The 20,028-nt window shown below is 50.6% G+C and overlaps 1 protein-coding gene and 1 long non-coding RNA gene across 2 annotated transcripts in view; one reads left to right on the forward strand and one right to left on the reverse strand.

Annotated features, from left to right (window-relative positions):
- LOC117072013 (myosin-16) overlaps positions 1–20,028 on the forward strand; it is a 71,665-nt gene that overhangs the window by 36,187 nt on the left and 15,450 nt on the right. The window contains exons 21-31 of the mRNA XM_033191783.1: positions 3,481–3,654; positions 5,415–5,642; positions 6,777–6,881; positions 11,260–11,346; positions 11,568–11,713; positions 12,851–12,941; positions 13,395–13,451; positions 14,420–14,506; positions 15,881–16,126; positions 17,295–17,412; positions 19,632–19,759. Of these exons, the coding sequence (XP_033047674.1) occupies positions 3,481–3,654; positions 5,415–5,642; positions 6,777–6,881; positions 11,260–11,346; positions 11,568–11,713; positions 12,851–12,941; positions 13,395–13,451; positions 14,420–14,506; positions 15,881–16,126; positions 17,295–17,412; positions 19,632–19,759 (1,467 nt within the window). The remainder of the gene's footprint in view (positions 1–3,480; positions 3,655–5,414; positions 5,643–6,776; positions 6,882–11,259; positions 11,347–11,567; positions 11,714–12,850; positions 12,942–13,394; positions 13,452–14,419; positions 14,507–15,880; positions 16,127–17,294; positions 17,413–19,631; positions 19,760–20,028) is intronic.
- The window catches only part of LOC117072025, a 40,972-nt gene continuing 35,932 nt past the window's right edge, over positions 14,989–20,028 (reverse strand). Inside the window, exons 3-4 of the long non-coding RNA XR_004432685.1 lie at positions 19,192–19,291; positions 14,989–15,194 (exon numbers count right to left, since the gene is read on the reverse strand). This is a non-coding gene — a long non-coding RNA (uncharacterized LOC117072025). The remainder of the gene's footprint in view (positions 15,195–19,191; positions 19,292–20,028) is intronic.

The raw sequence follows: 20,028 nt of genomic DNA on the forward strand, positions 1-20,028 counted from the left end.
CACCAAAAAAAGTGAGCTTAATGATTGACTTCTTGCCCCTGGGCATGTTGAGGCATCTTCAACTCCAGTGAGTTCTTGGCTTAGAGCTGGAGGAACCTCGGGAAATAAGGTCTGACCTCTCATTTCCTGTTCTTCCGAAACAGCAGTGAGTGTGGTATGTGAGTCAGCCAGCTGGTAGGACCCACAGAAGTCCCAAGCAGCCAGGCCACCCTCAACCAAGGCAGGAAGCCACCAGCCATGGCACTGCACGTGGGTCCAGTCACACCTGTGCTGGGGCCACCATTAAGAGGGAACATGTCCCTGGGCACCACAGGAGGGAGTCAGGCACCAGGCAGCTGTGTTCAGGAGAAAGGAGGACCCGCAGAGGGTGGGGACAGGCCCTGAGTCATCTCGGGTGGCCCTGAGTCCTCCATAGCTCACAAGGAAGTTTCTTTACACTCCCCGTGGGAAAGAACTGGCTAACAATCAGCACCCACCACAAATGGAAAGGGAGGAATAGTAAGTTCTGCTTCCCCAAATGTATCCATACACAGGCCGGCCCTGGAGGACCTGGGATTGGAGAGGAATCTAGATGAGCATTGCAGGTGCCGCCTGGCTTTCCCCGCCTGTTCCATGACTCACCTTTCTTTACATTAATTCACTTTTTTTTTTTTTTTTTTGAGATGGAGTCTCACTCTGTCACCCAGGCTGGAGTGCGGTGGTGCAATCTCGGCTCACTGTAACCTCCGCCTCCCGGGTTCAAGTTATTTTCCTGCCTCAGCCTCCTGAGTATCTGGGATTACAAGCATCTGCCACCATACCTGGCTAATTTTTGTATTTTTAGTAGAGACAGGGTTTTACCATGTTGGCCAGGCCGGTCTCAAACTCCTGACCTCAGGTGATCCGCCTGCTTTGGCCTCCCAAAGTGCTGCTGGGATTATAGATGTGAGTTGCTGCACCTGGCCTCGCTTTTTTATTTTGGGGAAAAAAAAAAAAATTCAGACAGGGTCTCACTCTGTTGCCCAGGCTGGAGTACAGTGATGCAATCATAGCTCACTGCAGCCTCAAACTCCTGGGCTCAAGCAATCCTTCCACCTCAGCCTCCCAAATAGCTGGGACTATAGGTGTGTGCCACTATGCCCAGCTAATTTTTAATTTTTGTTTTTGAAGAGACAGGGTCTTGCTATGTTGCCCAGGCTGGTCTCAAACTCCTAGCCTCAAGCAATCTTCCCACCTCGCCCTCCCAAATGGCTGAGATTACAGGTACACAGCGCCCACCCAGCTCATTTTTAAACTTTTTGTAGAGGGAGGGTCTTGCTACATTACCTCAGCCAGTCTTGAACTCCTGACCTCAAGTGATACTCCCAGCCCCCTGGAATTACAGGTGTGAGCCACTGTTCCCAGCCACAAATTTTACTTTAAAAGGAAACTTTGCAGTCTTACCTGCTTTAACCTCATCCTAAGCAAATGTTATCCACAAAATTGTGGATTTGTTTTTTCATTTTTTAAATTACCTGTGAAAGTAACTATGTCACAACTCAAATCAAAGGCTGTCTATGCTTGAATGCATCTCACCAGATCCCTTGGTATACAATTAGACTCTGGGAAGACCCAGGCCAATGGCCTTTAAGGTTCCTTCTGAGCAAGACATGGTAGGAACAGCTGTGAACTCCCCTGCTCGTTACTAATTAGACCTGACAGAGCAAGGTCCTGTTCTAATTAGTTGTTGTTGTTGCTGTTGAGACAAAATCTTGCTCTGTTGCTCAGGCTGGAGTGCAGTGGCACGATCTGGCTCACTGCAACCTCTGCCTCCTGGGTTCAAGCGATTCTCCTGCCTCAGCCTCCTGAGTAGCTGGGATTAAGGCACCCACCACCACACCTGACTAATTTTTTTGTATATTTAGTAGACATGGGATTTCACCATGTTGGCCAAGCTGGTCTTGAACTCCTGACCTCAGGTGATCTGCCCGCCTCAGCCTCCCAAAGTGCCAGGATTACAGGCACGAACCATTGCGCCCGGCCTTTTTATTTTTATTTATTGTTTATTTTTTTTTAATCCTCTCCTCTTAGTATTCTAACTAAGTTCTAATCTTATTTAACAAAGCCGGATAGGCTGGGTCAATGAAAAAACACTTGTAGTAGGTTTCCGTTGAATAAAAAGTGCTACACAGTGGCAAGGTATGGTGGTTACTGCAACCTTTTCATGCCAGCTTTGCCACTGTGACATTTCAGATTCTCAACAGCCAGGCTGGCAGCAAACGAGGTTTATCTGTTATCTTTCAAAAGAGGCTCAGACTGTCCCTCCTCCCAAATCCCTGTCTAGGTCATTTTCCCTCCTGGGAAATGTATCTATTGACTATGTATCTATTGTATCTATGGTATAATGTTTCTGTGGTTCCCAGGGCATCTGCCCCACCAGCTCTGCTAGGTGCTTTAGGAACCCTCAAGGGATGGGAGGGAGGTCTTTGAGGGGCTTGCAGATGCAGGGCAGAATACGGGTGGTGGGACTGGATGGAGCCTGGTGCTCCAGTGTAGGTGAGAAGGGTCAAGTGCACAGAGAGGTCCCTGTGGGTGCTGCGGGTACAGAGTAGGAGCAAATGCTCCCGGCTAAATGCCAAAGAAGGCCCAGCCCTAAGGCACAGGGGCAGGGTCACCGGCCAGGGTGGGAAGTGTCAACTGACACAGTGCAGGAGGAGGGCAGGGGCTACATTGTGGAAGGCCTGCGAGGCCAAGTGGAGAGGTGGGACTTCATGTTAGAGAGAAGATGAAATAAGTGAGAGACACAGAGAGAGAGAGAGAAAGAGTAAGAGACAGAGAGAGAGACACACACATAGAGAAAAACAAAGAGAACGACAGAAAATGAGAGAGAGAGAGAAACAGAGAGAGAGAGAGAGCACAACAGAGAGACAGGCAGAGAGAGAGACAGAGAAAGAGACACAGAGAAAGAGAGACAGGGAGAGAGAAAAACAGAGGGAGCAGAGCAACAGAGAGAGACTGAGGAGAGGCAGAGATAGGAATGGCATGAGAAAGACAGAGACACAGAGAGAGAGAAACAGTGGGTGAGAGAGAGATAGCAAAATGAGACAGACAGAGACAGAAACTGAGAGCGCCAGAGAGTGGGAAGATTCGGTAGGGAAGGAAGGAGGGAGGGGACCCCAAGGCTGTGATTTCACCGGGACTCCTGGTGTCTACACAACATGCAGAACAGATGTAAGCCTTGGGGCACCCAGATGCTGAGGACACCTGACTCCATGTCACTCAGGATTAAAGAGCATCCTAAGAATTGTCCTAGGTGAGGATGGGCCTTCTCTTGAGATGCTTTACACAAGTTCAGCCTGGTGGCATGTGTGGAGAGGGACCCCACCCCAGAGTTACAGCAAGAGCTGCTTCCCACCACAGTGGTGCCGTGAGGTCACGCCTGAGGCAGAGACTCCACAGCCCTCCGTCTACCCCCGGCAAAGCCCATTCTCCTAACACTCTTTGGTGTTGCTCATTGCCCAGGTCAAGCCGCTCCTGAATGTGGCTCGGCAAGAGGAGGAGATGAAGGCCAAGGAGGAGGAGCTCAGGAAAGCCATGGCCGAGACCCAGGAGCTGGTAAACAAGGTCAAGGAACTGGAGGAGAAGACAGCCACGCTCAGCCAGGAGAAGAATGACCTCACCATTCAGCTGCAGGCTGTACGTGGGGTCGCCGGGAAGAAGGGTGGGGAACCCAGTACAGCCTGGACCCTGGAAGGGAGGAAGGGCAAGCTCTTTTGAAAATCCATGTCCCTCCAGACCACAGGAAATTCTCCAGCATCGACCCAACTACCAAAAAGTCTCCATCCAATTCGTGTGTGTGTGTTTGTGTGTGTGTGTGTGAGAGAGAGAGAGAGAGACAGACAGACAGACAGGGACAAGGTCTTGCTCTGTTGCCCAGATTGGAGTGAGGTGGCTTGATCACAGCTCACAGCAGCCTCCATCTCCTGGACACAAGTGATCCTCCCACCTCAGCCTCCCAAGTAGTTGGGACTATACCATCACGCCCAGCTAATTTTTTTGTATTTTTTGTAGAGACAGGGTCTCACTGTTGCCCAGGCTGGTCTTGAACTCCCAGCTTCAAGTGATACTCCCATTTCGGCCTCCCAAAGTGCTGGGATTACAGGTGTGAGCCCTTGTGCCTGGTCTCCATCAAACTCTTATTTGCACACAGCAGCAGGCTGGGCATACACAGCTACAGGACCTGCCTGCAGGGAAAGTTCAGGGATGGTGGCCACGAGATGGGGTGAGAACAGCGTCCCCTGGAATCAGGGCTGGGCTCTGCCCTACAAACTTGACAATTTACCCTCTCCAAGCCTCCTTTCCCTCACCTGTCCAGGGAAACACAGCAGGGAAGAATAAATGATGTCATTTCTGAAGGATGCTTGACTAAATGTCCCATGGTGAATTCACTGCTGGGGTCCTTCTGGTTTGCAAAGCTTTTCCTATTCCTTCCCTGATTTGACTCTCACTGCCGCCCTGTTAAGACACCCGATTTTCACATGCGTCATACAGGGTAGAAAAACTCAGTTCAGCAGACATTTAGAGATTTGATCAAAGTCCCAGGCCCCTTAGTAGAAAACCCAGGCCTGGAGGGTGCCCAGTTCCATCTTCAGTCCTCCCTGCTCTGCCACGGCTGTCTCTGCAGCCATGAGTATGTGTGGCACTTGCATTTTCCTTCCACTGTCCCCAAAGGCCTCCAACATCATTTCTCAGTATCCTCTTCAGACCCCTGAGAAGTTGCTTGAACTGATATCCCCGTTTTGTTTGTGGAGGCTGAGACTGGGCAAGACCAAAGTGATGGAAGAATCCTCCTGGGCCAGGTGCAATGGTTCATGCCCGTAAACCCAACACTCTGGGAGGCCAAGGCAGGAGGAATGCTTGAGCCCAGGAGTTCTAGACCAGCCTGGGTAACATAGTGAAACCCCACCTCTATAAAAAAGTTTAAAAATTAGCCGGGTATGGTGGCACATCTGTAGTCCCAGTTACTCAAGAGGCTGAAGTGGGAGGATTGCTTAAGCCTAGAAGGTCGAGACTGCAATGAGCCATGATTGTGCCATTGCACCCCAGCCTGGGTGACAGAGCAAGACCCTGTTTCAAAAATAAAAATAAAAAACTTAGCTGGGCATTGCAGTGTGTACCTGTAGCCTCAGCTACTTGGAAGGATGAGGTGGGAGGATTGCTTGAGCCCAGGAGGTCAAGACTGCAGTGAGCTGTGATCACACCACTGCACTCCAGCCTGAACAACAAAGCAAAACCCTGACTCAAAAAAAAACCACACACACAAAAAAGGAGCTCAGAGATAGCCCGGCCCCTTGTCCAACCCCCAGGACACATTTGTTCAGCTCAAGGCTTGTCCAGTGTCTTGGTGTGGTCTTTGCCTGGACCCTGCCTGCCACCGGGGCTCTTTCTCCCAACAGGAGCAAGAGAACCTGATGGATGCAGAGGAGCGCCTGACACAGATGATGAAGACCAAGATGGATCTGGAGAGCCAGATCTCAGACATGCAGGAGCGGCTGGAGGAGGAAGAGGGCACAGCGGCCTCGCTGAGTGCTGCCAAGCGCAAGCTGGAGGGGGAGCTGAGTGACCTGAAGCGGGACCTGGAGGGCCTGGAAACCACACTGGCCAAGACAGAGAAGGAGAAGCAGGTGAGGAGAGGCCAAGGCCCTGCCACGCTTTTCTCAGGTCACCATCAGGGGCCATACCTGAAGCCCCTATGGTGGCTACGCCCAGTGCCCTGACCACTGACCACATGTGGGGTTTTTTTTTTTTTTTAGCTTTTTCGTTTGTTTTGAGACAGAGTCTCGCTCTCACTCTGTCACCCAGGCTGGAGTGCAATGGTGCGATCTCGGCTCACTGCAACCTCCCCCCCCCCCGGGTTCCAGTGATTCTCATACCTCTGCCTCCTGAGTAGCTGGAACTACAGGTGTGGCGCCACCATGCCCAGCTAATTTTTGTATTTTTAGTGGAGACAGCGTTTCGCCATGTTGGCCAGACTCATCTTGAACACCTGACCTCAGGTGATCTGCCCGCCTTGGCCTCCCAAAGTGCTGGGATTTCAGGCAAGAGCCACCGCGCCGCCCACATGGGGCTACTGTCACAGCCATTAATTTACAACTTAAAATGCAGTTCCTCGGTTGCACAAGCCACATTACAGGTGCTCAGCAGCCATGTGCGGTAAGTGTCACTGCATGGGACGGCAAAGGCAGAGAACATGTCCGTTACTACCGACAGGTCTGCTGGGCAGGGCAGCTGACTAAGGGGACTGAGAGCTGTTCCCATCACGGTGAAGTGTCCACCTTCAGCTGTTGAATTTCTGCCCAAACAAGCAGTTGCTGCCCCTCTGAGCAGCTCCCTGGGGGAAGCCCTGGCTCCTGATGCCATCTGGCCGGCCCCTGGTCCCAAGGGCACTACCTGCTATTGCAGGGTTCTCCAGCAGGGTAAGCGGGGGCTCTGCCTAAACTTGAGCTTCTCCTGCTCTGCTGCACACACAAACCACCGGGGATACTGTCAGGTGCAGACTCTGGCGGGCCCAGCGGAGTCTGAGAGTCTGTATTTCTAGCCTGCTCCTAGGGGACGCCACTGCTGACGTCCGGGGACCATGCTTTGAGAAGCCAAGGTTCTTGCTTCTCCCTTTCACCCCCATAGTTCTGACTTGGTTGGTCTGGGACATGCCCTGGGCACTGGCATTTCTCAAGCTCCCAGGAGACTCAAGGGTACACCCAAGCTGAGGATTCCCTCCAGCTTTAAGGCTGTGCCTCTCTCCCTGCCCTGGTTTCTAGGCCCTGGATCACAAGGTCCGTACCCTGACCGGGGACCTCTCGCTCCGTGAAGACTCCATTGCCAAGCTCCAGAAGGAGAAGAGGGCCCTGGAGGAGCTGTACCAGGTAGGTTTCCCTTGCGTCTTCCCTCGGCCCAGCAGCTGGAGCTTGGCACAGTGTGCTTTCCATCAGAGATTGGAGCCCTGAGTTCAAATCCTGGCCCTGCTGCCCCCTCAGCTTGGAGCCTTAGGAAAGTTAAGGAATTCTTCGTGTATCTCGGTTTCCTCAAGAGTGACATGGGTATGGCCCCTTCTTACTGCCTTCCTTCCAAGTTTGTTATAAGTGGGGTGACAATATAATTTGTCTTCCAAACTGGGACAGTTTTGAGAGCAAGAGGGGGAGCTATGAACAATTATGAATCAACTAGGCATGGCAGCTTACATCTTTAATCCCAGCACTTTGGGAGACTGAGGCAGGAGGATACCCTCAATTTAGGAGCTTGAGACCAGCCCGGGCAACATGGCAAAACTCCCATCTCTACAAAAAATTACAAAAATTAGCCAGGTCTGGTGGCACGCACCTGTAGTCCCAGCTATTCAGGAGGCTGAGGCAGGAGGATAACTTGAGCCCAGGAGTTGCAGGTTGCAGTGAGCCAAGATTGCGCCATTGCACTCCAGCATGGGTGACAGCGAGACTCTGTCTCAAAACAAACAAACAACAAAACAATTACGAGTTAGGTTGGACCCATGCACACTGGAGAAAGTATGCTCACCAGAGTGGTAGGGATGGAGTGGGGTATATGGAAGTGCCCCGTGAGCTCAAAAGCCCCAGCAAAGCCTAAGACACTGGGGCAACAACAGGTCATGAGCTCTTGAGGCCATGGGGAGACCCACCGACTTTCCCAGGGCCACTGTCACAGGCTCAGGCTCCTGAATGCAGAGCCGGCTCTGACCGGCCACCAGTGCTGACCTCCAGAGAAACAGGGGCAAAGAGCCGGACAGTGGACCCCTCGTCCCTGTGTTTGCTGACACTGTGAATCCACATGTCCCCTGAGTGCCTCTCCCTGCTGCCTCAGGAACTGCCGCCCTTGCCCTGTGATTTTCAAGCATATCAGACCCAGAGCCTCCTTTCATAACAAACACAGTCGATGAGTGTTATTCACACTGGTTATGTTTTTGTTGTTCTGAGAATGAGGCTCGCTCTGTCACCCAGGCTGGAGTTCAGTGGTGTGGTCTCGGCTCACTGCAACCTCCACCTCCCAGGTTCAAGTGATTCGCCTGCCTCAGCCTCCCTAGTAGCTGGGATTACAGGCACGCGCCACCATGCCCAGCTAATTTTTTGTATTTTTAGTAGAGACGGGGTTTCACCATATTGGCCGGGCTGGTCTCGAACTCCTGACCTCAAGTGATCCTCCCACCTGAGCCTCCCAAAGTGCTGGGATTACAGGCGTGAGCCACCGCGCCTGGCCTCACAGCCGTTATGTTCTGTAAAGTTGCCATAAACACTGAATTAACCAATAATAATTCAATACTGAATTAGCAAATATGAACCACTGCTCCTGGGGAAAATACAGGGTTAGACTCTTACAAGCTTCTGGTCATAACTTTTTTTTTTCTTTTTTTTTTTTCTTTTTTTTTTTTTGAGACAGGTCTCACTCTGTCACCAAGGCTGGAGTACAGTGGTACGATCAAGGCTCACTGTAGCCTTGACTTCCCAGGCTCAGGCGATCCTCCCACCTCAGCCTCCTGAGTAACTGGGATTATAGGCATGTACCACTACACCCTGCAAATTTTTGTTTGTTCGTTTTTGAGACGGAGCCTCGCACTGTCACCCAAGCTGGAGTGCAGTGGCGCCATTTTGGCTCATTGCAACCTCGGCCTCCCAGGTTCAAGTGATTCTCCTGCCTCAGCCTCCCGAGTAGCTGGGATTACAGGTGCATGCCACAATGTCTGGCTAATTTTTTTGTATTTTTAGTAGAGATGGGCTTTCACTATGTTGGCCAAGCTGGTCTCAAACTCCTGACCTCGTGATCCACCTGCCTCAGTCTCCCAAAGTGCTGGGATTATAGGTGTGAGCCACCACGCCCAGCCAATTTTTGTATTTCATGTAGGGTTTCATCATGTTGCCCAGGCTGGTCTTGAATTCCTGGGCTCAAGTGATCCTTCCCCTCGGCCTCCCAAAGTGCTGGGATTGCACGCATGAGCCACCGCCTGCCCCACCAACATTTTCATCAAACAATCAATACATAATTCATGCAACTATGGTCAATACATTACTTGGTTATGTATGTCTTATTTAAATTGCTGATTCATTCACACTGAACTTAGGGCCAGCAGCACTATACCTTGTGTCTGAATGAAGCTTCTCTCGCACACATCACAGCCCTCTTGCACTTAGGGATACTCAACAGCCATTCAGCACTGTGCTTGGGGGTCATTTTAAGCAGCAAAATCCCCCTTAAAAAAAAAAAGTAAAAAAAGACATGGCATTAAATAGAGCATAAAAATGACATTTGTTTACAGTATGAGGTTGAAACAAAAAGGCAGAGCGTCACTTTGTTCAACCTCAGCAGAGAATGTGCGCATCAAAGTTTCTCCCCACCCCACATGCGTGTTTGCAAATAACTATGAGAAAGTGTTGCGAGTATTGATTTTGGATTACAAATATGTTTCGGGGAATAGGTAAATGGACAAATAGAGAATCTACAAATAGGCCGGGCATTGTGGCCAATGCCTGTAATCTCAGCACTTTGGGAAGCTGAGGTGGGCAGATCACCTGAGGTCAGGAGTTTGAGACCAGCCTGGCTAACATGGTGAAACCCTGTCTCTACTAAAAATACAAAAATTAGCCAGGTGTGGTGCCACGCACCTGTAGTCCCAGCTACTCAGGAGGCTGAGGTATGAGAATTGCTTGAACCCAGGAGGTAGAGGTTGCAGTGGGCCACGCCACTGCACTCCAGCCTGGGCAACAGAGCGAGACCCTGTCTCAAAATAAATAAATAAATAAATAAATAAATAAATAAATAAATAAATAAAAATAAAATAAAATGTACTGCAGGCCAGTGTAGGCCGTGGATCATCCCTGTAATCTTAGCATGAGGATTACAGGAGGATCACTGAGCCAGGAGGATCACTTGAGCCTAGGAGTTTGAGACCAACCTGGGAAACATAGTAAGACCTTGTCTCTACAAAAAATTTAAAAATTAGCCAGGTGTGCTGGTGTGCGCCTCTAGTCCCAGCTACTTGGGAGGCTGAGGCAGAAGGATTGCTTGAGCCCAGGAGTTCAAGACCAGCCTGGGCAACACAGCAAGACCCTGTTTCTACAAAAACTAGAAAAAAAAATTAGCCGGGAGGCTAAGGCAAGAGGGTTGCTTGAGACCAAGAGGTGGAGGCTGCAGTTAGCTATGATTGTACCACTGTACTCCAGTCTGAGTGACGGAGTGAGATCCTATCTCAAAAAAACAAAAATTATAGTGCATATTAAATGAAAAAGAACATTGAGTTACATGTAAAAGGGTGCTAGGCTCTAAGCTTAGAAGAGTAGAAATGGGCCGGGCGCGGTGGCTCAAGCCTGTAATCCCAGCACTTTGGGAGGCCGAGACGGGCGGATCACAAGGTCAGGAGATTGAGACCATCCTGGCTAATACGGTGAAACCCCGTCTCTACTAAAGAATACAAAAAACTAGCCAGGCGACAAGGCGGGCGCCTGTAGTCCCAGCTATGGGAGGCGGAGGCAGGAGAATGGCGTAAACTTGAGAGGCGGAGCTTGCAGTGAGCTGAGATCCGGCCACTGCACTCCAGCCTGGGCGACATAGCCAGACTCCGTCTAAAAAAAAAGAAGAGTAGAAATGGTTGTTTTACTCACGTGAGTGCCTGGGTGGGACATCAGGAATGTGTTCTACAGAATGCTTCTTCATGGTACCAGATGGTCCAAGAGCAAAATGGGATGTCCAGCATTGCTGGAGTCATCCACTAAATGTCAGAGGGGCCTCCAATCACTGTGACAACCAGAAGCACCCCACCTATTTCCCACATGCCCCCTGGGGAATCAGAGATAGGGTCCCACTGTTGCTCAGGCTGAAATGCAGTGGTGCCATCATAGCTCACTGCAGCCCCAACCTGCTGGGGTCATGATCGTCCTGCCTCAGTCTCCTGAGCAGCTGGCACTACAGACATGTGCCACCACACCTGGCTAATTTTTGTATTTTTTGTAGAGACAGGGTCTGACTCTGTCACCCAGGCTGGAGTGCAGTAGTATGATCATAGCTCACTGCAGCCTCAACTTTCCTGGTTCAAGCAATTGACCTCCCTGATGGGTGACTCTGGTCCATCTGCTCGGGCCTCACCCACACCCAGGAGCAGGTGCTCAGTACCTACTCGCCAAAGTCAACTGAACTCCCCAAAGCCTGGGAGCTGCATAGCTCAGAAGTGATGACTGAGGATCAGGACTGTTTAGCTGCTCCCACTGGGCCTCATGGCACTCACGTGTGTATCTGTCCTTCTAGAAAACTCTGGATGACCTACAGGCTGAGGAGGACAAGGTGAACCACCTGACCAAGAATAACAGCAAGCTGAGCACACAGATCCACGAGGTAATACCCATTGCCATGGCCGCCTTTACAACTCCAAGGCCAGATCCCTCTGGGGCTACGGGGTCTGAAGATAAGTTTTGAGAACTGGACCAACACATCCCCCAGGGTGTGAGGGCCCTTCTGATGCCACAGCTAAAGGATCGGACCCAGTCTGGTTCCTTCTTGCTTTCTGACCTCAGACTCTCCTCGTCTACCTTCTCTTGCTGTTCTTGTCTCCATAGCTGGAGGATAACTGGGAGCAGGAAAAGAAAATCCGGGCAGAGGTGGAAAAGGCTCGTCGGAAAGCTGAGAGTGACCTGAAGATGACCATCGACAACCTCAATGAGATGGAGCGTTCCAAGCTGGATCTCGAGGAGGTGGTGAAAAAGTATGTCTTGTCATCGTTCATTCTGTCCGTCACAATTGTAGCAATAGCTGGAGTTGCCTGGAGGGTGCCAGGAGCCAGTCACTGTACGGAGGGCCTCACATACATTCATGCATGTCCCAAGTACCTGCCAGGCATGGAAGATATGCAGAGAGGTAGGGGCTGCCCTGTCCACAGGGAACACCCAACGTCACACAATACCTGGTGGGCACTGGGGAGGAGGCGAACACCACCATCCCAGGGAACACTGAGGACTCAGCAAGGCAGGGAGGCATCATAAAAGCCTGTGACCAGGTCGGGTACAGTGGCTCATGCCTGTAATCCCAGCACTTTGGGAGGCCAAGGTGGGAGGATGGCTTTGAGGCCAGGAGCTCAAGACCAGCCTGGGCAATGTAGCAAGACCCCATCTCTACAAAAATTACAAAAATTAACTGGGCATGATTGAGCCAGCCTGTGGCCCCAGCTACCAGAGAGGCTAAGGTGGGAGGATCATATAAGCCCAGGAGGTCAAGGCTGCAGTGAGCCATGATCATACCACTGCACTGCATTCTGGGTGACAGAGCAACACCTTGTCTCAAAAAAAAAGTGTCGGCCGGGCACAGTGGCTCAAGCCTGTAATCCCAGCACTTTGGGAGGCCGAGACGGGAGGATCACGAGGTCAGGAGATGGAGACCATCCTGGCTAACACGGTGAAACCCTGTCTTTACTAAAAAAATACAAAAAACTAGCCGGGCGTGGTGGTGGGCACCTGTAGTCCCAGCTACTCGGGAGGCTGAGGCAGGAGAATGGCATAAACCCGGGAGGCAGAGCTTGCAGTGAGCTGAGATCCGGCCACTGCACTCCAGCCTGGGCGACAGAGCGAGACTCCGTCTCAAAAAAAAAAAAAAAAAAAGTGTCACATGAGTAAACATGTGAATGAATGAATGAATGATGAAATGCTTGAGGAGCTCATTCAGGGGTCTAACTGCTCTGTAGCGTGAGACGTTCTGGGCTGTCACCACAGAAGGCCAGAAGAGGCTGGGAAATGGGTGCATTTCGGCAGGTTCAAGGCCTCCTCTGGCAGCCCAGGCGCCATTCTCTCACCAGCTCGCTGGTCTGCCCTCAGAGCCTTTCCTCAGGAGACCAACCCTTCCCTTGCAGGAGGGATTTGGAAATAAACTCTGTCAACTCGAAATACGAGGATGAACAGTCTCTGAATTCCACGCTGCAGAGGAAACTGAAGGAGCACCAGGTATGTCCAGGACCGAGAAGCATGAGCTGTCTGTCAGAAATGCACTTCTCTGAACCCTTTGTTCGCATCAGCTACTTGGTGGCTGAGGTTTCCTGAGGAGCGAGAGTGCCATAGAGTCCTTGGAGATGGACCCATGTTCCCCTCACTAGGGGTGAAATCCAAAGTCCCTACCATGGTTATGAGGCCCTCCAACTGCTCCCCGCCTGACCTCATTACCGAGTGTTTCCCTCCACTCTATCCAGCCATGCTGGCTCCTGGCTGGGTGTCACGCATGCCAGGTCCCCTCCTGCCTGCCCCGGGGCCTTTGCTCATGCTCTCTGGGATCTGCCTCTCTCTGCTTTTGACAGTGGCTATCATATTCTCACATCCCTATTTTCCGTCCTAAAAGGCTAAGGGGCTAACTTACTAACTTTGCCTGGGAGAGATGGATCCCCTCCCTTCTCTGTCTGCTAGGCCCGAATTGAAGAGCTGGAGGAAGAATTAGAAGCTGAGAGGGCCATGAGAGCCAAGGTAAATATGTTTCCCCTTCTTGAGTCAAAAGATGTAACGGCAGCCATACATCCAACCATGGATAGAAACCTCCGCTAAGGAAACCAGTAGAGAAGGCAGGTGTCCAGCTAAAAAGTCTAGTTGCTTCTTGAGCACCTGCTGTGTGCCAGAGACTGAACTGCACATTCACATTAATCATTACATGAAAGGCTTGAGTCCAGAGGAGAAGACGCTGGTTCTACCTGGGAGAGATGGGGGAGGGAACACTTGACCTCAAAGATGGAATTCAACAGGTAGACACAGGGAGGAAGGACTGGGCAAAGGGAATAAGATAGCACCTACCTTCATTGGGATGAAGGTGTAAACAGAGAAAGCACGTGTTTGTAAGAGCAGAGCATGGAGGGAGGCTTGAGGGTGGGGATCCTACAGGACATGAGCCCAGAAAGCTGGTGGGAGACAAATCACAGTGTACCTAACCCCAAATTCAGCCAAATTGGACAGGTGGCAGGTAAGATGGGCACTAATGCCCACCCAGTGTGGGGAAGACGGTGTCCTTCACTGATGACCAGCAGGGCACAAGGCGCCCAGGCACAGAATCCTGGTTTCTCAAAGGTGAAGCAGTCATCATGCTCTTTACTGGAGAAAAAGGAGCTCTGGGTAATTATCATCGGTATCATTAAATCTCATCCCATGGCCAGGCACAGTGGCTCATGCCTGTAATCCAGATACCTTGGGAGATCAAGGCAGGAGGATCAGTTGAGACCAGGAGACCAGCCTGGGCAACATGGTGAAAACCCATCTCAACAAAAACTTAAAAAATTAGCTGGGTGTGATGACACGTGCCTGTAGTCACAGATACTCGGGAGGCGAGGTTAGAGGATTGTTTGAGCCAGGCAGGTGAAGGTTGCAGTGAGTCGAGATGGTGCTGCTGCACTCCAGCCTGGGCCACAGAGGAAGGCTCTATCTCAAAACAAAAATTTCCATCCCAGGTGGAGAAACAACGCAGTGACCTGTCCCGGGATCTCGAAGACCTCAGTGACAGGCTGGAGGAAGCGGGTGGAGCCACGTCGGCTCAGGTACCGATCCCAGGGGGCCCAGAAACCCCCAGCCCTGCCCGCATGTAGGGAGAAAAAATGCCAGACTGTAAGCAGTGGGATCAAGACCAGTTCATTCTTGCTAGGTTCCTGAGACAGACTTGAGGAGAAACCAATTAATAATTTAAAAATGAGGCCTGGAGCAGTGGCTCATGCCTGTAATCCCAACACCTGGGGAGGCAAAGGCAGAAGGCTCACTTGAGCCCAGGGGTTTCTGACCAGCCTGGGCAACACAGCAAAAGCCCATCTCTCAAAAAGAAAAAAAAAAAAAGGTAGCTGGGCATGGTGGCACATTCCTGTAGTTCCAGATACTCAAAAGGCTAAAGAAGGAGGATCACTTGAGCCCAGGGAGGTTGAGGCTGTGGTGAGCCATGATGGCACCACTGCATTCCAGCCTGGGTGACAGAGCAAGACCCTGTCTCTTGAAAACAAACAGAAAGAGTTTGCTACTCACAGTTCCCAAGAAGACAGGGCACAGCAGGCCACGCAGGGCCAGAGAGGCACTGAGGCTGGTTAGGAGGCAGATGGCCAGGGGAGAAATGTAGGCAAAGGCCTTTACTCTGGCTCCCATTGGAAGGAACAGGTGAGGCAGGGTGAACAGGCTCCTGACTGGCCAGTCTGGACAATCTCAGTGGACTATGGAGCTGATCCTAGTTGTCAGTACCTGGACCTGGAATGATTAGGGCAGGAATACAGTGAGTAGAAATCTGAGAGCCCGGCCAGGTGCGGTGGCTCACGCCTGTACTCCCAGCACTTTGGGAGGCTGAGGTGGGTGGATTACCTGAGGTCAGGAGTTCGAGACCAGCCTGGTCAACATGGTAAAACCCCATCTCTACTAAAAACACAAAAAAATTAGCTGGGCATGGTGACAGGCACCTGTAATCCCAGCTACTTGGGAGGCTGAGACAGGAGAATCACTTGAACCCAGGAGGCAGAGGTTGCAGCATGCTGAGATCATGCCACTGCACTGCAGCCTGGGCAACAAGTGTGAAACTGCTTCTCAAAAAAAAAAAAAAAAGGACATTAGTCATTAGATTAGGGCCCACCCTAATCCAGTATGACATCTTAACTAGCTCCCTCTGCAAAGACGCTATTTCCAAATCAGGTCCCATTCACAGGTACCCACGGTTAGGACTTGAGTATATCTTTTTGAAGGGTACAATTTAACACACAACACTCCCTAAACAATTCCTGTGGGCAACCCCCGCCCCACAAAGGCTAAGCATTGGCATTTCAAGCAGGACTTCTTTCAGCGAGGTGCAGGAAAATCAGGGAACCACCGAGCAGCTGGGCGGTGTCCACCCCAAAAAGGCTGGCACTGGCCATTTCTGCTAAGCCGCTCCTCTTCTACCCCAGATCGAGCAGAACCGCAAGCGGGAGGCTGAGCTGCTGAAGCTGCGGCGGGAGCTGGAAGAGGCCGCCCTGCAGAGTGAGGCGACGGCCTCCACGCTGCGCAAGAAGCACATGGACTCCATGGCCGAGCTGACAGAGCATGTGGAGAGCCTGCAGAGGGTCAAGTCCAAGCTGGAGAAGGATAAACAGGTCATGAAGGCCGAGATTGACGACCTCAGTGCCAGCGTGGAGACAATACAGAAGTCCAAGGTGAATAACCTAATTGTGGGCCGGGCACAGTGGCTCACTCCTATAATCCCAGCACTTTGGAGGGCTGAGGCAGGAGTATCGCTTTTGAGAGGCCAGGAGTTGGGGACCAACCTGCACAACATAGCCAGACCACATCTCTTCAAAAAATAAAATTACCCAGGGATGGTAGCATGCGCCTGTAGTCCTAGCTACTCAGGAGGCTGAGGCAGGAGGATTGCTTGAGCCCAGGAGGTTGAAACTGCAGTGAAGTGAATATCATTGCGCCACTGCACTCCAGCCTGAGCAACAGAGTGAGACCCTGTCTCTAAAATAAAATAAAATAACCTGCTGGTCACAATGGCTTACGCCTGTAATCCCAGCACTTTGGGAGACTGAGGCAGGCGGATTTCCTGAGGTCAGGAGTTCCAGACCAGCCTGGCCAACATGGCGAAACCCTGTCTCTACTAAAAATACAAAAATTGCTTGAACCTGGGAGGCAGAGGTTGCAGTGAGCCGAGATTGTGCCACTGCACTCCAGCCCGGGCGACAGTGCGAGACTCTGTCTCAAAAAATAAAAATAAAAAATAAAAATAACCTGTGCTTCAATTTCTTCATCTATAACATGAAGACAGTTGTCATAATCCCCACCTTAGAGTGCTATTGTGAGGGCTGCAATAGTTTCTGGCACATAAGAAATGCTCAATAGGCCAGGCACAGTGGTAACCACTGTGCCTATAATCCCAGCACTTTGAGAGGCCAAGGCAGGCAGATCACTTGAGCCCAGTTCAAGACCAGCCTGGGCAATGCAGTGAAACCTTGTCTCTACAAAAAATAAAATAATTAGCCAGGTATGGTGGCATGCACCTGTGGTCCCAGTTACTCAGGAGGCTGTGGTGAGAGGATGGCTTGAGCCCAAGATGTCGAGGCTACAGTGAGCTATGATTGCATCTACACACTCCAGCCTGGGTGATAGAGTGACACCCTGTCTCAAAAAAAAAAAAAAGAAAGAAAGAAAAGAAAAAGCAATGGTGAGCCATTTGGGGTTTCTGAGACAGGGGCATTCTAGAAGGACTAGGCAGGTAGCCTGGGAGGCACACAGGAGGAACAGGGCAAAAATCAAGGGGAAAGTAGGGAGGGCTTGGCCTCCCCCACCCGCAACTTCCCCACTGAGTTCATCCTTCCTGAGCAGATGAATGCTGAGGCCCACATCAGAAAGCTGGAAGACAGCTTATCAGAAGCCAATGCGAAGGTGGCAGAGCTAGAGCGAAACCAGGCAGAAATCAATGCCATCAGGACCCGCCTCCAAGGTGAGCCCTCTCTGCCCTGAAGCTTGCTAAGGAGCAGTGCATGGAAAGGAACTGGGATGCTCAAGGAAACAGCTTTCTTGGCCTTGGAAGATTCCCATCCAAACCCCTCGTGATGAGACGAGGAGATTTTATTCCACCTGCTGAATATTCCAAGTAACATCTTTACAGGGCAAAACAGGGAACACAATTCAACTCGTTTTCGTATCCGTCCTCTCACCTTCCCAGTGAGATTAGCAGGAGAGGCATTCATGCTGACAAAATACAATTTTCAAACATTTTTAAACATGACCCACATACCAATAGAAAGCGAACATGTGTCAAGGATTTATTTAACTCCTTAATGAGGGAACCAGAAAAAATGGTAAAGCTGCCTTCAAAGAGCATTTAAAAGGCAGAGATTTCAGCTGGGAAAAGAAATGCTAAAATAACTTTGCTAAGTTAGATGCAGAACTAGTTAATATCCTATAGGACACTAATACTGTAACCTCGGGTTTAGTTTAGGGTTTTTCTTCCCCCCCTGCTGGAAGAAACACACCTTTGTCATAGAGATGCATCTTTCCATCTCTGTAACAAAAATAACTGGCAATTTATCAATGTATAAGTTAATTTCTAACTTTGCAGAAGCTGTGCTCTAATAACACAGGGGTAAAGAGTAAGTCAAACAAAGGGACATTTCCTTAGAGAACTAAATAGTCTGCAGGTGGGCCTGTTAGTGCTCCGGTGTGACATCAAGAGAACTTGCAGGCATCCTTTCGCCTTGTTTCTCACGTTTGGAATTCTTTGACAATATCCTGGCTGGGTGCAGTGGCTCACACTTGTAATTCCAGCACTTTGGGAGGCCAAAGAGGGAGGATTACTTGAGGCCAGGAGTTTGAGACCAGCCTGGGCAACATAGCAAGACCCTCATCTCTACAAAACAATTTTTTTAAATAGCTGGGTGTGGTGGCGCACACTTGTGGTCCCAGCTACTTGGGAGGCTGAGGCAGGAGGATCGCTTGAGCCCAGGAGTTCAAGGCTGCAATGAGCTATGATTGTGCCACTGCACTCCAGCCTGGGCAACAGAGCAGGACTCTACCTAAAAAAAAAAAAAAAGAAAAAAATCAATATCAGGCCATGCGCAGTGGCTCATGCCTGTAATCCCAGCGCTTTCAGAGGCCGAGGTGGGCAGATCACTTGAGGTCAGGAGTTCAAGACCAGCCTTGCCAACGTGGTGAAACCAGGTCTCTACTAAAAATACAAAAAAAAATTAGCTGGGCGTGGTGGTACATGCTTGTAATCCCAGTTACTTGGGATGCTGAGGTAGGAGAATCACTTGAACCTGGAAGGCAGAGGTGGCAGTGAGCCGAAAGCATGCCACTGCACTCCAGCCTGGGTGACAAGAGTGAAACTCAGTCTCAAAAAAAAAAAAAAAAAAAGGCTGGGTGCGGTGGCTCACGCCTGTAATCCCAGCACTTTGGGAGTCCGAGGTGGGCGGATTGCGAGGTCAGGAGATCGAAACCATCCTGGCTAACACGGTGAAACCCCATCTCTACTAAAAAAAAAAAATACAAAAAAATTAGCCGGGCATGGTGGCAGGCGTCTGTAGTCCCAGCGACTCAGGAGGGTGAGGCAGGAGAATGGTGTGAACCCAGGAGGCGGAGCTTGCAGTGAGCTGAGATCACGCCACTGCGTTCCAGCATAGGTGACAGAGCGAGACTCCGTCTCAAAAAAAAAAAAAAAAAATCAATATCCCCACTTGATGGATAAGAAAAGTGAAGCTCAGTGAGCTCAGTGACTTACAGGGTAGAACTGGAAATCCTTGCTTTTTCTCTCGGGCTCATGAACTTCTTCCTGGCCTCTGGCTCCAGTAATCATTCCACAATTGACAGAAGTGTAGGTTCTGGAATGGTGACAAATACGTTTTACAAAGGAAATAGTCTCTATCCCACTGTTTCTCCAAACTCCTCCACTGCATCTCCTGACATGTAGGAGATGGGGGTTTCATTATGTGAGGCCCCTAAGTCCATGCAGGTTACCTGGATCTTGGCAACCCTTGAGCACTTGCCTTTCTCCTGGGCTCACTTAATTTGGAGGCTAGAGTGGTGATCCACCATGCTCCCTATTCCAGCTCCATTGGCCAAGTCACCATATTTATTGGGTACTTTAGGAGCAATGCCCTGGGGAACTTAGGCTCTGGCTGGGGAACCAGCCAATATTTCTTCCATTCCCTTCTCACCCAGCTGAAAATAGTGAACTGAGCAGGGAATATGAGGAGTCCCAGAGCCGGCTCAATCAAATCCTACGGATAAAGACATCCCTGACGTCACAAGTGGATGATTACAAGAGGCAGCTGGATGAAGAGTCAAAGGTTGGTTTGGGGGTGGGGTTGTGGAGACAGCTGCCTCCTTAAAGTTACAGGTTACAGCTGGTTTTGGTGGCGCATGGCTGTAATCCCAGCACTTTGGGAAGCTTAGGTGGGGTTCGCTTAAGGCCAGGAGTTCAAGACCAGCCTGAACAACACAGCAAGACCCGCCCCCCGCAACCCCTGCTAACCCTGTCTCTACCAAAATAAAAAATAAAAAAGTTGGCTGGGCGTGGTGGCTCATGCCTGTAATCCCAGCACTTTGAGAGGCCAGG

Source organism: Trachypithecus francoisi, unplaced genomic scaffold (assembly GCF_009764315.1).
Source record: "Trachypithecus francoisi isolate TF-2019V2 unplaced genomic scaffold, Tfra_2.0 Lachesis_group4, whole genome shotgun sequence".
Taxonomy (NCBI): domain Eukaryota; kingdom Metazoa; phylum Chordata; class Mammalia; order Primates; family Cercopithecidae; genus Trachypithecus; species Trachypithecus francoisi.